This window comes from Lissotriton helveticus, chromosome 1_2 (genome assembly GCF_964261635.1).
Source record: "Lissotriton helveticus chromosome 1_2, aLisHel1.1, whole genome shotgun sequence".
NCBI classification, from domain to species: Eukaryota; Metazoa; Chordata; class Amphibia; order Caudata; family Salamandridae; genus Lissotriton; species Lissotriton helveticus.
The window spans coordinates 228,251,346-228,270,407 of NC_136058.1; the positions used below are offsets into that span (position 1 = coordinate 228,251,346).

Consider the following 19,062-nt stretch of genomic DNA (forward strand, 5'->3'; position numbering starts at 1 on the left):
TGCTCACCCTTGCTCAGGTTCTTCAAGCGCTGCTGGAAGAAGACTGGATGTGTCGATCGACTTTAAGTCGCACAGACAGCATCTCTGTTTCACAGTGGGATCGCAACATTACCAGTTTGCGGTCCTTCCGTTTGGACTTACTACTGCGCCTCGAGTCTTCACCAAGGTGTGTGGTGGCAGCACATCTCAGAAGGTCAGGGATTCCAGTATTCCCTTATCTGGACGATTGGCTGATCAAAGCAGAGTCTCCAGAGAAAGTGCTCCATCATCTGCAAGAGACAACTCAGTTGTTGTACAGGTTGGGTTTTTCAATAAATGTGCCCAAGTCTCACCTGGTGCCCTCCCAGCTAAACCTGTTCATAGGTGCTGTACTGGACACAACTGTGTGTCGAGCATTCCCTCCACCTCAAAGGATTCTCGACATACAGGAAATGATTCCTTTATTTTACAATGGAGCGGTTGTTCCAGTCCTGAAGGTCCTTCGTCTGCTCGGTCTGATGGCTTCCTGCTTTCTGTTGGTCAACCATGCACGCTGGCACATGAGGGCACTCCAGTGGTGTCTCCGCAGGCAGTGGTATCAGCACAACGGAGATCTCAGGGAGTCAATCAGGATCTCTAGAGAAACTGCAGAGGATCTGTCTTGGTGGAGGCTGGAAGGTAATTTGTCTCAAGGAAAACCCTTTCATCTGCCTCCATCGGTGGCCACGGTGATAGCGGATGCATCCACCCTAGGGTGGGGTGCTCATCTGGGGGATCTGGAGATCAAGGGTCTTTGGACTCCAGAGGAAAGGTTGCTTCATATCAACCTTCTAGAATTGAGGGCGATTAGTCTGGCGCTCAAGGCCTTCCTCCCTTCCCTTCGCGGTCGGTCGGTTCATGTCCTGACGGACCACACCACTGCGATGTGGTATGTCAACAAGCAGGGAGGAGTAGGGTCACAGTGTCTCTGCAGAGAGGCTCTGCGTCTCTGGTTCAGGACCATCAGATTTGTCTGATGGCAAATCATCTGGCCGGAGTTCTGAACGTACGTGCAGACAGTCTGTCGGCAGTTCTCAGCCGACCACGAGTGGAGGCTCCATCCAGAGGTAGTTCGTTACATCTTTCGGACTTGGGGAACTCCTCAGGTGGTCCTGTTCGCCACTCGCGAGAATGCTCACTGCCCGTCATTCTGCAGTCTCCAGTATCCGATGCAGGGAGCTTTGGGGGACGCGTTTCAGTTGAGTTGGGACACAAGACTCCTTTACGCGGTTCCTCCCATACCCTCGATTCCTCTGGTTCTGAGGAAGATACGTCAAGACCGGACCCAAGTCATATTGGTCGCCCCGGATTGGCCAGGAACGGTGTGGTACACAGATCTTCTCCACCTCTCCTCGTGCCCGCGGCTCCGTCTCCCTCTCAGGGCAGATCTCCTCTCTCAGATGGTGGGGCAGGTTCTACACCCCACCTCCAGACCTTACACCTTCATGCCTGGAGATTGAACGGGGCAACCTGAATTCCTTTTCTCTCCCATATGATGTGGTGGATGTCATTCTATCGGCTAGGCGTGACTCCACTAAGTCAATCTATTCTTACAGATGGTCTAAGTTTGTTACTTGGTGTGGAGAGAAGTCCATTGACCCTTTGAAGGCTCGTTTGTCTGATATACTTCAGTTTGCTCTTTTCCTAGCTCAGCAAGGGTTTGCTGTAGCTACAGTCAAAGGTTATCTTTCGGCCTTGTCTGCATTTCTCTGTCTGCCGGATCAGCCGTCCTTGTTTAAATCTCCTGTTGTTTTAAGGTTTCTAAAGGGCCTAACAAATAAATTTCCTCCTACTCCCTTTATTGTGCCTCAATGGGACTTGAATTTGGTGCTTACTTTTCTGATGGGTTCTACTTTCGAACTTTTACATAACTGTCCCTTGAGACTTTTATCTTTTAAGACGGTCTTCCTGATTGAGATTACCTCGGCAAGGAGGGTAAGTGCGCTTCAATCTCTTAGTTCAAAGCCCCCATTCTTGACCATTCATGCTGAACGAATGGTTCTCAGGACCAGGGCTGCTTTGCTGCCTAAGGTGGTAACTCCCTTCCATCAAGGACAGTCTATTACCCTCCCTACCATCTATCCTCCCCCTCACCCATCCTCCCCCTCACCCTTCCAAGGAGGAGGAGACACTTCATCGCCTGGATCCTAAGAGGGTGGTTAGCTTTTATCTTGATAGGACAAAAGACTATAGAGTGGATGACCAGCTCTTTGTTGGGTTTGCTGGCTGCAGAAAAGGAAGAGCTGTGCACAAGCGCACACTTTCAAGATGAATTATACTATGCATCAAGATCTGCTACTCCCTAGCGGGTAAGGAGCCTCCAGAAGGTATAAGAGCTCACTCTACTACAGCAAAGTCATCAACATCTGCTTTGTCTAGGGGTGTTCCTGTAGAGGATATTTGTAGGGCGGCAACTTGGGCCTCCCTCCACACTTTCGCGAAGCATTACTGCTTGGATACCGAAGTGAGGAGGGACGGCCATTTGGGCGTTCAGTCCTCCAGGATTTTCTGGTATAGGAGAGTGGACACCCTGCTCCGGGAGTGGGGACTGCTGTGGAATCTATTCACAAGGTGAGGAAGCCACTGGCAGCTGTATCCATCAGAAGAACAAGTTACTTATTTATTTATTTATTTGTGGGTTTGTAACGCGCCGGAATCACACCCGAAGGTGTATCTCTGCGCAGTGCTGTAGGAGGAAACAGGTCTTAGCAGGCGCTAATACTGAAATAAGGTTGTCTTAAGACTTTTCCTGAAGGCTGGGTGGCTAGAGCACTGTCTAAGGGAAGGAAAGGGGGAGGTTGTTCCACAGACGCGGACCCATAACAGAAAGAGCACGTCCTCCCTGTCTGGTCTTGTTATGTCGGGGAATCTGTAGTAACAGCTGGTTACTGGACCGTAAATTACGGGGGGGTGATGATGGACAAATTTTTCGGCCAGATAGGGCGGCCCTAGGTTATGGAGACTCTTGTGCACCACACAGCAGGTCTTAAATTCCACTCGTCTCCGGATAGGAAGCCAGTGGAGCAGTTTAAGAAGGGGCAGAGATGGTGTTCTGGGGGGGGCATTTGTCACCAGGCGTGCCGCGGTGTTCTGCACCACTTGAAGTTTGTTGAGCACTCCTTCATTGGCCGCTTTTTCTGGTGGATACAGTATCTGCCTGTGGATTCCTCACTGACCCGCCCGCCTCCCTGTTGTCCACTCTTCTATATCTGATGTGTGTATTGTGTTTTTCATGCATGGTCTTCACACTATGTGTGTTATTTTGATTATTATGTACTGTGTACACTGTATATGTATATATCTACTGTCATTGGTCCGTCCTGGTGCCTCGAAGGCACGGAAAAAAGGGCGGAACTGATGTCATCACGCCGACGTAGGCCTAATAAGGAGTCAGTGACGTCAGTCGGAGTCGCGCGCGATGCTATGCTCCTATGACGTCGTCCACGCCGGCGTGCTATAAAAGAATTTTCCGAACGTTGCTGACGCAGGGGCATATTCACAAGGTGAGGAATCCACGGGTAGATACTGTATCCACCAGAAAAAGCGTTACCGAAGGTAAGTAACTTGTTCATGTCTCTTACTAGCGTTAAGGCTGACGAGAATAATAATCTTGACTTGATCTATTTTTATATATAAAATAATGTGCCACTTGTTGGTTCGAGTAGACCTTTGGCTTCCTTTTATGAATTGTTTGTAATTTATTTCTGCTTTTATGGCCGTGCGTGCCAAAATAAAGTTTTTATGAAAGGAGACAATTGTATGGCAGTAGAAAAACACACAGAAGCAATGGGACCATCTCTGTGGACACATTTGAGTTCCACTGCTTTTTCAAACCCCTCCATCCCCCCCTCCAGAAGGGACCTAATTCCTCTAAACGATGCTCAATATGTGAATCTAGAAGAAATGTAATTCTGCATCAGAAACCAATTGCTTGTAACAGTGGCTTTGCATTGCAAATTCTACTAGATTCCTATGCGACCCTCTCACCTCTCCAAAGAAGGTGGGAAGGGGTGCATAAAAAAAATCTAAAATAGTTTGCAGTGGGACTCTGTTTGAACCCTTCAATGAATCCTACGGACTTTGACTACAACTCAACAGGCATTGGCAAAGCCAATAAATCGCCTATGCTTAGAGCTATTGGCTTTGCCAATATGTTTTAGCCATGTTGTACAGCAGCGTTGCTGCTGTTGAGCATGGCTAAAGGTTAGTGGGTTAAAGGAGAGTGGTGTGGAGGGAGTAGAGGGTCGTAGAGTAGAAGGGTGTGGAATTGAGTAGAGTTGGGTGGCGTAGCGTGACGTGGCATAGTGTTGTGGAGTGGTGTAGAGCAAAGTGTATTGGCATAGAGGGCATTTCATAGGGCAGAGTAGAATGGCATAGAGAGAGAGATGCAGAGTGGAGTAGTGTTGTAAAGCGAACGAGTAGAGTTCAATGGAATAGAGCATAGAGTGGAGTGTCATAGAGTGAAGTGGCGTAAAGTATTGTGGTGCAGAGTAGATTGGCACAGAGTGCATTGGTTTTGAGTAAAGTGGCATGGAATAAATTGTTTCAGAGTCGAGAAGTTGAGTGGTGCAGGGTAGAGCGCAGAGTTGTAGAGGGCAGTGGTGTGGAGTGATGCAGAAATGAGTGGAGTGTAGTGGCGTAGAGTGTAGTATAGTGGCATAGAGTGGAGTAGCGCTAAGTAAAGTGATGCTGAGAGCAGTGGTTCAGAGTAGAATAGAGTGACAGAGTGCAGTGACATAGAGCGCAATGGTGTAGAGCGGCGTAGCATGCAGTGGCATGTGGTTCAGTGGCAGAAACTGCAGTCTTGCATTTAATAGGGCAGTGGTGCAGAGACAGTGGCCTAGAATACAGTGGTGCAGAGTAAAATAGAGTGGGTAAAAATGCAGTTGCATAGTGTTGCAGAGTAGAATACAGTGGCGTAGAGCGCAGGGTAGTTGGTGTCGAGTGCAGTGTTTTAGAGTTGAGTGGCATACAGCGCATTGACAGAGTAGAGTGTCATAGAGTAGATTGTTTCAGAGTAGCGTGATGTGGCGTGGAGTGGTGAGGGGTAGAGCGGATTAGAGTGGTGAAGAGTGCAGTGGTGCACAGTAGATTAGAGTGGCACAGAGTGCAGTAAAGTAGCATAGAGTGGTGCAGAGTAGTCCAGTGGAATAGAGTAATGCAGAGTATATTGGCACATAGAAGCATGGCGCTGAGTGCACTGGCGTAGAATGGAGTGGTGCAGGGGTGTAGAGTGCAGTGTTGCAGAGTAAACTCGCAAAGTGCAGTGGTGTTTAGTTGAGTGGCACAGAGTGCATTCGCATGGAATGTTGTGGCGAAGAGTGGTGCAGAGTAGAGTTGCATAGAAAGCAGTGGCGCAGAGTAGAATCTGGGCGCAGACAATGGCGAGTTCAGTGGCATAAAGTGGTGTAGAGTATAGTGGTGTAGAGTGAAGTGGTGCACAGTAGATTTTCATAGAGTACATTGGTTTGGAGTAAGGTAGTGTAGAATGTAGTGACTCAGTAGATTGTTTGAGTGTAGTGGTGTAGAGTGCAGAATAGATTAGAGTGGATTGGCATAGCATGCACTGGCATAGAATAGTGTGGTACAGAGAGTGCAGAGTAGTGCGTAGTAGAGTGGAGTGGAGCAGAGTGCAATGGCTTAAAGTGGTGTAGAGTTGAGGCTTAGAGTGCAGTAGCGTAGTGTGGAGTGGGGTAAAGTAAACTATGCATGGTGTGGTAGTGTACTGCCATTGCAGACCACATCTGCAATTGCACTGACCATTACATTTGTACCGGCATACAGTTGTATTGATGAAAGTATACGGCGCAAAACGATAATGTTTCGAAATGTCACCATCACCAAGTGTATTGATTTGGTTTGATAGTACGAGAAGGAGGTGTAAACACCAAGCTCCTTGGAAAACCGAGCCTGACATTTAACCTCTGTCTCTGAATGCATAGCAAATCTGACCAGATAAGTACAAGACTTAAAGGCCTGTGTACGGAAATCGAGCACTGGTGTAAAAATACAGTATATATGGTTTGGACAACTGAAGGGACGAACTCAAGCTCGGCTGCCTAAAACCGATAGATCCAGCAAGATGTTGTTTGCAAACCAGTTAGCCTTCGACCTAAAAAGAATTTGTAAATAGTCACTTCTGTACCCAGTCATTAGATGGTGGAATACTGCACAGAATGTAATGCTAGAAGAGCTTTGCACTGTAAAACCATTCCTAGATTTAAGTGACTTTTTTGTTCAGGTTAAACATCTTATTTCACTTTCATTTTAATTAATTGAATTGTAGCTGTCTGGATTGGATTTAAGTTGTATGTAAGCACCAATATGTTGTTGGTAGTGTGTGAGATGCCTGGAGAAAGCAGTGTGGGATACTGACTGATTCTGAAAATCTGTAAATTCGAGAGTCTTATTAATGTCTAGAAAAAACTGGTGATATAATGGATGCTTACGACATCAGATATCTGAAATGGCAAGCAACATCTTCACTTTGGTATATAAATCTCCATGTCTCTCTTCTTCCCCTAGTTTTGAAATATTTGTTCGACATTAGTAATGTGGCGAATTGAAGCGGTGTATTGAGCTAACTGTATCATAAACTGCTTACTGGCCCAGATATTCAAGTTGAGATAATGTCAATATGCAATGAAAATGGTCTTTTGCCAAAGTAGATGAACAATTTTTTGTTTGTTGTTTTAGTGTTCTGGCATGCATCAATCCTGAAGCTGTGATCCCCAGATTGAACCACTTTTCCTTTGATAATGTTGGAATGAGCGGGTTCAGCCCGAATGGAGTCGATCTGAGCATGGAGGCAAATGCAATCGCTTTGAAATACCTAAACGGATCTCAACTCTCTCAGCTCTCGCAGAGCCGGACCAGCCAGAATATCTCCCTGGAGTACTCGTCCTTCCAAAGCCTCTTAAATTCAAATACTGAAAAGAGCATGGTGGGCCTAAGTTTAATTTCACCCAGTGACATGTCCTTTGCAACGAAAAAGTATATGAAGAGATATGGGCTAATAGAAAGTAATGACAGCAGCGATGATGAGGATGAACTTTCGAATTCTTCTAGAGGGGATAATAGCTTGTTGGATATAAAATCAAGACCCAATCCTGAAGGACTTAGTTGCAGAAAAGTGCCTTCAGAAGAAGCAAGCGTAAGACTGAACACCAATGTGGAATCACCCACTGCTCACTTCTTACATAAAGTAAATGTGAACAGCTTGAGAAATGTCAAAGACGACCTCTCCTACAGGATGATACTGCAACCTTCTGATCCAAACTCACTTCAGGTTATCAGAGAGATGTCCCATAGTCCAAAACTTTTAACATCAAAAGCACAGTACACCCGTCATCCTGAAAAAGAAAATGCAAGGGAAATGCAAATGGAAGTAAAGCCCTCAGAAAACCCTAAATCACTTGGCGACTTCCTAGATGTGAACCGTCTCCGGCAACTTCCGAAATTGTTTTAAACATCCAGCAAGCTTTTCCTGCAATAGCAATGTATTAAATGATCAGGTTTTTAATATTTTTAATGAGGAACCTCTTTTTGAAAGCTACACGTATTTCTTCCTGTGGAAGTATATCTAACAAAGGATCTTCTGCGAATGTGCAAAAAACCATTACGGTTATTTTGAGTTGGTCAGCATTTAAAGTGGAACCTAATATGCATGGCTTCATAAATTACTATTTTTTAATATGAAGACTGTTCATTTGAGAAGAAATAATCGAATGCCTTTACAAATAATTTACTTTTATTAAAGTGTTTGCACTTTTTTTTTAATTGCCTCTTTGCAGAGAAAGTGTTCTGGCTGGGGCAGTCTTTTGTAAAAGTAGGCGCATGATAAAGATTTCAATCCAAAATGTTATTTTGTCCCATTCGTGTTTTAAATGTAGGCCTCTTTATAGGTATTTGCAATTCTACTTTAATTACTGTCCCACTTCAACCACATGCAGCCGTTATGCTGGCAGTATTTACACAAAAAACCATGGGAATCTTGATATTTATTTTCTAAGAAACTAAAATGTATATCGAGTTATTTTTTCCTAACCTCCTCCTTATCAGTGAATTTGAAAAGAACCTCCTCTCGAGTATCATGATCGCTAGCCTAATCGGGTGTCCTAACTTGGGATACACATTTGCACTTATCTTTTTTGTGTTGTGTTTTGGTCTGTAGTGTTTGTTTACTCTAAAGAACTATGGTTGGCACAAGTGTTGTGTGACTTGCTCATTAAAAACTGTTGGAGGAAAAACAATCCGCACACGCAACGCCTGCTTTGGAAACATGAATTAGCCAAAGCAGAAATTAGTTTCTTTGTGATGATGGGTCTGTTTAGGATCACTGAATGGTGTTTGTCACGTTAACCAGCTGCAACATAAAATAAACAGCTGATCACCCTCAAACGTGACAGTACTCCTAGCTTCTACTGTGATGTTTTTGCATCTGTGCTTTTCACTGGTTCTAAACTAATTCTGTGCACATGCCCAATCTAACTACTTTGAATATTTAAACTATCCACTACCTTAATGTGATAGTGTTTTTTGTGAAGGTTTTATTAAGAAATGTATAAACTGAGAGAATTTATATTGGTGGCTAAATTATTGACAAATCACAGAAATGTGTTTGCAGTGGCAGCCTTTAATATTTTGTGGCAACAGCTTAATAAAAATGTGTGTAAAATAAGTTGTTTTGGGTTCTTCTTTATGGATTTCATTGTATTGTTTAACCACTAGTGAACAGAATAGTACTGGCATTTGTGGGTGGCTTTCAGTATCCCTTGCAGTGCCTAAAGTTCTTTCCGGAAGTGGCTACCCCATTTGTTGTGTGTGGTTGGAACTGTTGTTGCTCCCATTTGAAATCATTGTCTGCGCAGAGAACCAGTTGTGATCAATTGTTTATTGCAAGTGGATATCTGCATCAAGTACTGTAATTAAAATGCCTCTTTAGCAAAGGAAATTCGGAAAAAGATCTATAAATATATTTTACATCGTAATGCACAAGAATCTACATGTTTGGAATAAAGAAATTACCCAGGAACACATTTCTAATTACAACTGTACAATCTCCTTCCTACACATCAGTCATTGTATATGCAGTCCTGAACATTTTGCAAAATTTTAAAGAATTTTTCCATTTCTTATAACCTTTATTGATTCAGTTTTTCATTTTAATATTTCAGTCATGTCCTACCAGGGCTTCGCTCAACCGCTATCATTGTGCTATCTGGAAACGAGCCACGAAGGTTGCAGAAAAATCTAATTCTCAGTTGATAATTTCCTGTTCGTTTTTTAATATTGCCCGAGTAAAAGCCACATACGAGTCTAGATTCAGCTCTTCTGCAAACCTTTTTCTAAATGAGCATGTACAGCAGCAGAAACACAAATATAGCTTGGGGCGTTTCCTATAAGCCTTGCATTCAGTTTCCCTCTGAAACAGGACACCGTTGATCAGGGCATTCTTCCACAAACTTGTGGAATTGCTCCAAGGTGGAGAAGTCATCGAGCAAACAAATATATCTGACGAACGTTGGAGCTGACCAGCGTATGGTACATCACAGAATTGATTTTAACCCAATCTTTGCCTAGTAATTGAAGACCCAGGGATTTGAGATAGCAATAGGTTTTCCAACATTGGTTCTTTCATAGAATCACATGCCTTCATCGAATTGGCATGGTGGAAGTCCACAGTAATCAATGTAAACATAGCAGTGTATGCAGACAATAAATAACATCGAAACAAGCCATAGGCTGCATGTAGTCCAGTCCCCTAATATTGTGACTTCTATTCTGACCAAAGAGGCGAAGACACACAAAACACCCATCAGAGGCTTCAACTCTGATTTCTTATAGCCAAGCTCATGTGAGGGAATTCTCAGGTTGGTGTGCTCCATAGTTCTTCCCCCAGCCTACAACCCACCCATTAATGGTCTATTTTTTGTATTGTGGCTTATTACATTTAGATTTGCTTGCAGCTTTTTTCCAGATTTTGTTCGGCGAGTAACTGACTTTTGAAAAGACCTACAAAATGTCAGATCCCACTGTGAAGGAAACTGTTTTTCAAAGCCTGCACCTTCTGTATTTAAAAAAAAAAAATAATAATTACTTCAGGGGTTCTCATTGATCATCATAACCACTGGATTGACCTCCCTATATTTGGGATCTCGGATAATTTTTTACAATTTAAATGTATTGCATTTTTCTTTAAAAAAAAAAAAACATTTAGAAAACTGACTAGATTAGTAAAAGTGACAAACTTTTTCACAAGCCTGTTTTATGGTAAAAAATAGAGAAAACTTGCTGAATAGGTTGCTAAATTGGCTGCAGCCCAGATAGGGTGGGTACTAACATTGCTCATTTAAATAAGCACTCCCCCAGTATGTCATCATTCCTGTCAGTCGCTCCAGTTTTTAGGTCGAGGACCGTCGCACTGCGAAGCAGTGGGCGGAGTCCGAAGAAATTATGTTTTCAGGTTAGGGGGGCTTGGAACCCGCCCCTCTCCTCTATTGGCTGGCTTCCTAAACGGAGGGCAGCCATTGGAGGAGAGGGTCATCACTCCATTCAAGCCCCGTCTCTTTCGGATTCAGGGGCGTGTTTTTGCGTTCTTTAGCCCTGTGACGTCATCCATCGCTCAGAACGCAAAAAACACGCCCCCCGAATCCGAAATTTTCGGAGCTTTGAGGCAGCCATTTCTGCCCGAAGCTCGCCATGATGGTGGACGCGACTTCCCAGTGCCGGGAGATCCTCTGCAGCAACACAGACAGCAGAACAACTCCTAGCATTCACAGCACTCTTCAAGATCCATAGCTCGCAATTTGAGAGAAAGGCACCGCGACGAGGGACATCGCCTCGACCTGCATTGTCCGCCCCAGACCCCCCCCTACGAAACCTAAGGTACTGTGTAAAGGTGTGCTCTGTGCGTCGCGCTCTGGACTTCGGTGTCCACGAGGCACGCACCCCCCTGTGATAGATTTGTTCTGCTTAGTTGTCCGCATCGTACGAGGGAGACGTCCCCCTGACCTCCCCCCCTCGCTGTACGGGTCTTCCAGCCGCCGTACGCCCCGTATTCCTTGCTGCCTCAGACGGGCCGTACGCTGGTTACGCGAGACGTGTGAGATTTGGCGAGGCCCAGCTGGCGTTCCCAGTGCGAGTCGCATTGAGTTAGGCTCTCACCGCCCTTTGTGCCTCAGGAGCCCCGGGTACGCTCTGCATCTGTGATTGTGGCCGTGGTAAAAGTCGCACACCAGCAGTACATCGACAATATTGGAGAGAAGTGACAGAGGTAGGGGGGTAGATAGAGAGGTGTGACAGAGGGAAGGACAGAGATTTACTGTTGGCCGGTAATTGCACCAATCTCGCAAGGCTAGGAAGGTGAGCACAGTCCTATGAAGCACCTCCTTTGTCGGCCCCCGTCCCGTGCTCCCATGGCTACCACCTTGGCAGGTCATCGTCCTATACACCACCCCCCCCCCCCCCGCAGAGCCGCCAGCCTTCAAGCCTCGGGTCCCTGAGCAGCGCCGGACATTTACATGCTCCTAATGTGATTGCACACACCACGCAGAGCCGCAGACGGGCCCCCGCCTAGGGCGCTCTCCTCCGCTGCCTTTGTACTGTCAGACTCGGTAAATGTTGACAAAGCAATCCAGGCAAAAATCCATTGTGTCATTCAGAGCTGCCCCCTCACCTAATCCACCACCCCCCACAGCCCCCACCCCAGAGTCTGCCATGGCTCACCTTCCCTGCAAGGCTCCCCTCATCCCTGCTCCGTCGGTCCTCACAGCCCCCCCCCCCCTTACCCCCCTGTGCCTCCACATCACCTCTCCTCCCCCCCCCCCCCTCCTTATGCCCCCTCTCGCCCTCTGTACTGTGGCCTGCGGGTGTTAGCCAATGTACTTTTAGTGCCTTTCCCTCTCCGGTGCCGCCTGTGGGTGAGCGGTTGTGTGTGTGTGGCTCTGGGCGTGTGTGTGTGTGGCTCTGGGCGTGTGTGTGTGTGGCTCTGAGCATGTGTGTGTGTGGCTCTGGGCGTGTGTGTGTGGCTCTGGGTGTGTGTGTGTGCCTCTGGGTGGGTGTGTGTGTGGCTCTGGGTGTGTGTGTGGCTCTGGGTGTGTGTGTGTGTGTGGCTCTGGGTGCGTGTGTATGCAGAAACGGATGGATGTGTGTGTGTGTAAGTGCGTGCCTGCGTGCCGCTGTATGTGTGCGCGCATGGGTGCATGTGTGAATGCATGCTTTCTTACCATGACGTGAGTCTACATAAACGCATGGACGGCTGTGTGTGTGTCCATGGGTGTCTGTGTGAATGCGTGTTTTCTAACCATGGTGTGTGTGTGTGTGTGTGTGTGTGTCTGCATAACTGCATGGACGGCTGTGTGTGTGTGCATGGGTGTGTGTGTGAATGCATGCTTTCTGATCATGGTGTGAGTCTGCATAAACGTATGGACGGCTGTGTGTGTGAATGCATGCTTTCTTACCATGGTGTGAAGTATGCATAAATGCTTGTTTACTGTCACGCTATTTTTTTTGTGGTTTTGCAGTACAAGGTACTGGTAGATGCAGTGACTGTCCTTACTGATAATTGATTTTCAATACTGTGAAACCAGTGGCTTGCAGGACTCCGTTTTATGTATTACAGCATACTCTGCTTCCTGTCTCTTTGTAGAATCTCGGTACATTTATGAACGTGATTGAGGGTTTGCAGGACTGATAATTTTGGGTGGATGTGGTGTGGGTCAGCAACCTGAAGAAGTAAAGAATGTGGTAGTCATGTTCTGTTGTGCTGCTAGGAGTGGTGCAGTGAGGGATAAATGGTCAGATGTTGCAAACTTACTGGTCATCTCAACTGAGTGTAAGCTGCATTATCTGTTACCAATTCTGGTTGCTACACTGGGCGAGATATAGGGCCTTTTTGTTTTCATCCAAAACGTTTGAGTTGTACCTGCTTTTTTTGTCTTTTTGGAATTCTGATGGATCGCTTAATAGGTGACTGGTCTTGAGTTTTTGTGCATGGCATATGTCAAATTCAATCTAATCTGTGTTAGAGACTTGTCTGTTTTTTATTTTGATTTTTTTGGTTCCTGAGCCAAATTGTGATCCGATGATTTTGCCTGCCGTTTTCGTGCCTCGGTTTCCTTGCTTGTGATCGGTGATTGTGCCCGCCGTTTTCGTGCCTCTGTTTCCCTGCTTGTGATCCGGTGATTGTGCCTGCCGTTTTCGTGCCTCTGTTTCCCTGCTCGTGATCCGGTGATTGTGCCCGCCGTTTTCGTGCCTCTGTTTCCCTGCTTGTTGTATGTTGAGCTCTTCCACTGAATAACTGTGGATTCAGCATCTGTTATGTGCTTGCTCACCTGCCCCCTGGCTGTGCTTGCTCCCCTGCCCCCTGGCTGTGCTTGCTCCCCTGCCCCCTGGCTGTGCTTGCAAGCGAGCGATTAAGCTATTGGCATTGTAAATGACAATGCCATTTATGTAACCACATCGCTGCGGCGGCTATTCCGCTGCAGGGCTAAGGGGGCGGGGCGGCGGGCGCATGCTGGTGACGGAACCGCTCCGTCATCAGCCGCGGTTGGGCTGTGCTCATGACGGAGTGGTTCCGTCATGGCCCCGCCCGCTCAATAGAACGCCCAGCGCAGGCGCGGAATCCGCGCAGGCGCAGCCACCGGGCCATGACGGAACCACTCCGTCATCAGCACAGCGCCACCGCAGCTGATGACGGAGCGGTTCCGTCATCAGCATCGAAAGAGTTAACGATTAAGCTATTGGCAATGTAAATGACAATGCCTTTTATTTATGATTTAAAAAAAAAATGTCATGAGCAATGCCAATAGCTCTACCTTTAATAATGCCGAGACCATTGCATTGTAAATGCTTTTTTTTTTTTTTGGCGGCTCCTGTTAACTGGGCCGTGAACACAGAACTCTACCGTTTAGGCTTTTTCTTCATGGGAGCCTTAAAAAAATTCTAATCTGATTTCCCTGAATGTCTTTACAGACGGAGAGCAGGCTTTGAGCTTTTTCTGGGTTAAAAAACAGAAAAAATATAAACAAATTACTTTTTGATAAGTGTCCAGCCGGTGGAAGGAAAAAAGCAATAAATAAATCCTCACCATTTATGTATTATTTTCTTTCCTGTTGTTTAAGTTTACTAGGGAGTATGAATTCGGCCAGAAGATGTCGCGAAGAACCTTGACGGACAAGGAAAAGATTAGGCTTCACAGCAAAGAGGAACACCAAAAACACAAAGAAACACTATCTGGAAGATGCTCTGGGCATGGAGAAGGGGCTCCTATCTTTGCTTGATCTACTCATCTCTGTAAGCTCCCCTGGTTAAGCGCAGGCCTTCTGAGACATTATTCTTTATTCCTTTTAGTTTGATAACGAGGCCTCCTTCCTCCTATTCCCACTAAGTCCAGAATGGTAATTGGTTGAATAGTGGCAGACTGAAGAAGACTTCAGTTCTTGGTGGAAAAAAGAATTATCAAAAAAACTGCAAATACTGTTGCAGAAGCAAGAGAAAAATTTAAAGTATTATGGAGCGAGCAACACATTGAGAGAGCAATTGCGGCACATCAAGTAGACTGACCAGCTCTCGCCTATTCTGTGTTACAATTTACCTAAAACAGAAAACCGAGAAAGAATAGGCAGCAATATCTCACCAAAATGGATTGGGAGCGCCACAGTAGAAGCAGACGATAATGTAATTGCAATTCCCATGGAAATATCTGGGCCTGGACCATAACTAGATTTAAAAGGAAAGAATCTGGACTCTCAACTGGCAGACACTCTGCACTAACTACAGCTTTCCCTAACAAAAATCTGTGATAAAGCTCCCTGCAACCCTACTTCGCATTCCCCGCAAAACTTCTCAAGCTGCACACTGGAGCAATGCTAACCGTGAAACAGCCCAGTTTGCCAAGGTAGGGTATGAAATGTGCAAGGTAGTTGACATGTGCTGCCCCAAGGTCAAGTCTGCCAGATCCTAAGCTATAGAACGAAGCACCTTCAACGCATTGCATCAAAGAACACAACCCTTAAAAACAAGACTAGAGTTAATTGCATCCTTCAGTATGTGAGTAGACCCAAACGTTTTGTCAGAATCCAGATTCTTAACATCCTCGAAGGAACTTCCAGGAAGGTCAAGGCATTATGGTCATTGTCGTTCTCTGTCAACTTCAAGTTCATCCTCTAGGGCAGATAGAGTTGCTGCTTTTTTTCATCGAGGTCTGGTTACAAGTTGAATTAATTGACGTTGAAGAGGTTAAGACCATTGATGTTGAAAAATCCAAAAGGGCAACTGCGAGCAAATGTTTGAATCTATGTTCTAGATCGATAATAATCAAGCTTAGTACCAGCAACCTCAGATTGGGTACTCAAGGGCTTACTCTCAGTCTTGAGATGTCTCCTGTGCAATTGTGTTTTCTGTTTCACCTTCTTTATGAAGATACTCTCCATCAAGACCTACTCCAACTGCTCAGATTGTTCATACTACCACTCTGCAGACTACAGCATTGGGGAGAGGTACTGATCTTGGAATCTGGGGCCCCAGGATCGAATCCGAGCCTTTTTTCTAGGTTCAACCTTTTGTGATCCTGGGCAAATAGCTTAATATTGCTATGCCTAAATGTTTTAAGTAAATACATGTGTAATCCCCACTTGATGTACACAATATTGTATCTAGTCTCACAACCTACGTGTAATGTACAGCACTCCATTGCCTCCTAAATAGGTTTGATATATATATATATATTTTTTTTTCTTAAGAGAGTTAAGAAGGTTTGGGCTAAAGACTCCAAAAGAACTTTTCTTGTTTATTCTGTAGCCACAACAGCAATCCAGCTGCATATTTGGCCGTTAAAATTAACTGCAACATGTTGTCCACCGACGCACTCAGGAGTAGGGAAATGGCGGCGGAGGCTATGTATGAAAACCTGCCTACTGTTACTTCTACAATTACCCAAGAAAGTCGCACTTCAAATGTAAGCAACAGCACCAAGGATTTATTGAAAACTTTGGAGAAACTGCTCCGTAGTGAACTTTCCAAGTGGTGGGAAAAGAAATCTTTAGATAAATATTTGGAGGTCAATCGTGTGCCCCGGGGCCTGAGAGTGATGATTGTTCCCACTTACGAAAACCCGGGCCCCAAAATGCTTCAGAGATGGGCAGAAAATAGTCTTCAATCAGAATTACTAATTTTGACAGAGTTTGCCCACTCCGAAAGAGAATCATTATTAGTAGAAATTGCATAGGTCAATGCACTCTTGGAAGCGACTGGTGACACTGATTTAATAGCGAACACTCGCAAAGGGATTGACCAAAGACTCGCTAAGTTGGAGCAAACTATTCAAGAAAGGAAAATCAACAAGTTTGCTAGGGACAAAGAGGACTATGCGACAGGTCGTATCTTTACTTTTTCACGCAAGTACGACTCTTACAAACGCAAAGCCATGTCCACCCAACAGAAAACAACTACGACCACTGATCCAGGGGCAGTCGTGTGCCCTGCATTGACAAATGAAGACAATCTATTAGTAGCGTCGTACAGTGGCTCCGAGGACAGTTTATCACGAGCTGATGCAATTTCAATTGATTTGACAAAATTCTCTGTGGTTGACTTACTAAATTTTGTCAGCGAGGACCGGAGATACTCTCTGCGCTCACGGAACACTCCTCCACAAGCAGACAAAGCGGCAGTCAAAAACGCCGCTGCAGGAAACGTATTGCCAAAAAGAGGTGGAGGGCGAAGCAAAACTCGCAAGAACTGGAACAATTAGCCAGTGAACAAGACAACACAGTGATCAACCTGACAGATCTGACATTGTCCAGGGCGGAAGAACAACTCCTCTCCTTAGGACTCTCATATTGTCCACCTAATGACTTTTCTTACGTCCAAGCACGAATTGATGTTTTTAAATTCATTAGAAAAATTAAATTGCAAAAATATTTTCTGTTACATCCAGATACGTCAATTTTCCGTGCTGAATCTGAGGTTGAAACATCTAAGGTTGAATCTCTTCAGGTAAAACATTTGCAGGGTCTGCAAACGTTATTGTCTTTAGATAATGAAAACAACTCGCAAACTGATTTGACAGTAAGTCAAGCCATTAAGGTTAATTGTTCTCCCCCCACCACCTTTCGAGGCAAATCCACATTTTTGCCCTTGATGCCTAAAGATGCATTAGATGTCTTTAGTGACAGGATCATAACAGAATTGAAAGTACTCAATAAATCGGTGCTGAAAAAGAAAAAACAAGTTGATTTCAATAATACACAGTATACTAAACTTGTGAAAAAAATCCAGGGTAACAATATGGCTGTAGTGAAGAGTGCCGACAAAGGGGGAAATACAGTGTTATGGGCCCAAACTGATTACATTTCTGAAGCGGCCCGACAATTATGTGATCCCCTTTGTTATACAAAATGCACCAAATTTGTGATGCTCAAAAGCTATGAAAAAACTAGAAAAGACATCAATTTCTGGTATAGAACGGGTTTATTGACAAAGGATGAATCCAAGTTTTTGAATGTATCACATCCCATCACCCCACTTTTTTATTTGTTACCCAAAATTCACAAATGCACCTTTCCTGTCCCTGGTCGCCCTATCATTTCTGCTCAGGGTAGTATGAATGAGAACATTTCTAAATATGTGGATTTTTTTCTTCAATCACATATGTTTTCTCTTCCTTCTTTTTTGAAAGACACTACGGACTTTTTGGTTAAGGTTAGTCAAATCACTTGGTGTCCTGATTTTTGTTTCCTGGTGATGGATATTGAGGCACTTTATACCAGCATCAATCATTTTCAGGGCCTTGAAGCGGTTAAATATTTTCTTGATGGACGAGAGGCAGGATTTAGAGGTCATAACCTTATGCTTTTGGATATGATACGCTTATGCCTCTTCAACAACTATTTCCAATTTGGAAAGGATTTCTACCATCAGGAACGCGGGGTGACCATGGGTTCATGCTTCTCCCCCAGCTATTCATGTCTTCATGTTGGCTGGTGGGAGAGGCATGTTCTTGGGGTCACCCATGCACACTGGCTCCCTCACCTAGCGCATTATTGGCGCTTTATTGATGATATTTTTATCGTCCGGCGGGGCACCAAAGAACAAGCTGCTTCATTTGTCACTGACATTAATGTAAATGACAGGAATCTAAAGTTTACTGCCAATATCACATCTGATTCTGCAGAATTTTTGGATGTCCAGGTCTACATTGATCATGGTACCATACAAACTAAACTCCATAGGAAGAGCACTGCGGGCAATTCCATCTTGCATGCTCGCAGTGCTCATCCACCACACACAATCAATAGCATTCCTTTGGGTGAATTTATCCGCATTAAACGCATCTGCAGTAGCCCTGACATCTTAAACCAATGTTTAATGGAATCTAGGACAAGATTCCTCAGACGTGGCTACAGCAAAGTCATTTTAGATCAGGCTATGACTAAGGTACGTGCTCGCCCCCGTGAGGAACTCAATCTCTAAAAACAATGAGATCCTTGAATCCACAGAACAGGGCTCTGTTCGGTTTATCACCACCTACTGCTCTCAAACATCTAAGATCAGTAATATCATTCGATCTGAGTGGCCAATTGTACTAACTGATGTAATTCTTGCCCCATTTTTACCTAAATTACCAGCCATCACTTTTAGGAGGGCCCCTTCAATGAAAGATTCATTAGTTAGAACCCAACCTGAACTTCCACCCAAAATGAACTGGCTGAATAAACCTGGTTTTTTTAGGTGCACCTCATGCCGTGCCTGCACTTTTGCGGTCAATGGCACACATTATGTATCCGCATTCAATGACAGGTTGATTCCAATAAAAGAACATCTGACATGTTGCAGTGATTTTGTAGTATACCTGCTAACCTGCACATGTTCTTTATCATATATTGGCAGCACAAAACTACCTGCGCATCAGCGTATTGTGCAGCATATCCGGGCTATAGTTAACTCTGATATGAACTATCCGGTGGCTCGCCACTTTAAAGCGGTACACAACAAGAAGCTAAAGGATTTTACATACACTTTGTTGTGTTCCGTAGCCAATCC

The 19,062-nt window shown here is 44.9% G+C and overlaps 1 protein-coding gene across 1 annotated transcript in view; it reads left to right on the forward strand.

Annotated features, from left to right (window-relative positions):
* Window positions 1-8,696, forward strand: part of STIL (STIL centriolar assembly protein) — a 396,689-nt gene extending 387,993 nt beyond the window's left edge. The window contains exon 17 of the mRNA XM_078671518.1: window positions 6,715-8,696. Coding sequence (XP_078527644.1) covers window positions 6,715-7,486 — 772 coding nt within the window. The 3' untranslated portion in view covers window positions 7,487-8,696. The remainder of the gene's footprint in view (window positions 1-6,714) is intronic.
* The last annotated feature ends 10,366 nt before the right edge of the window (window positions 8,697-19,062 follow it).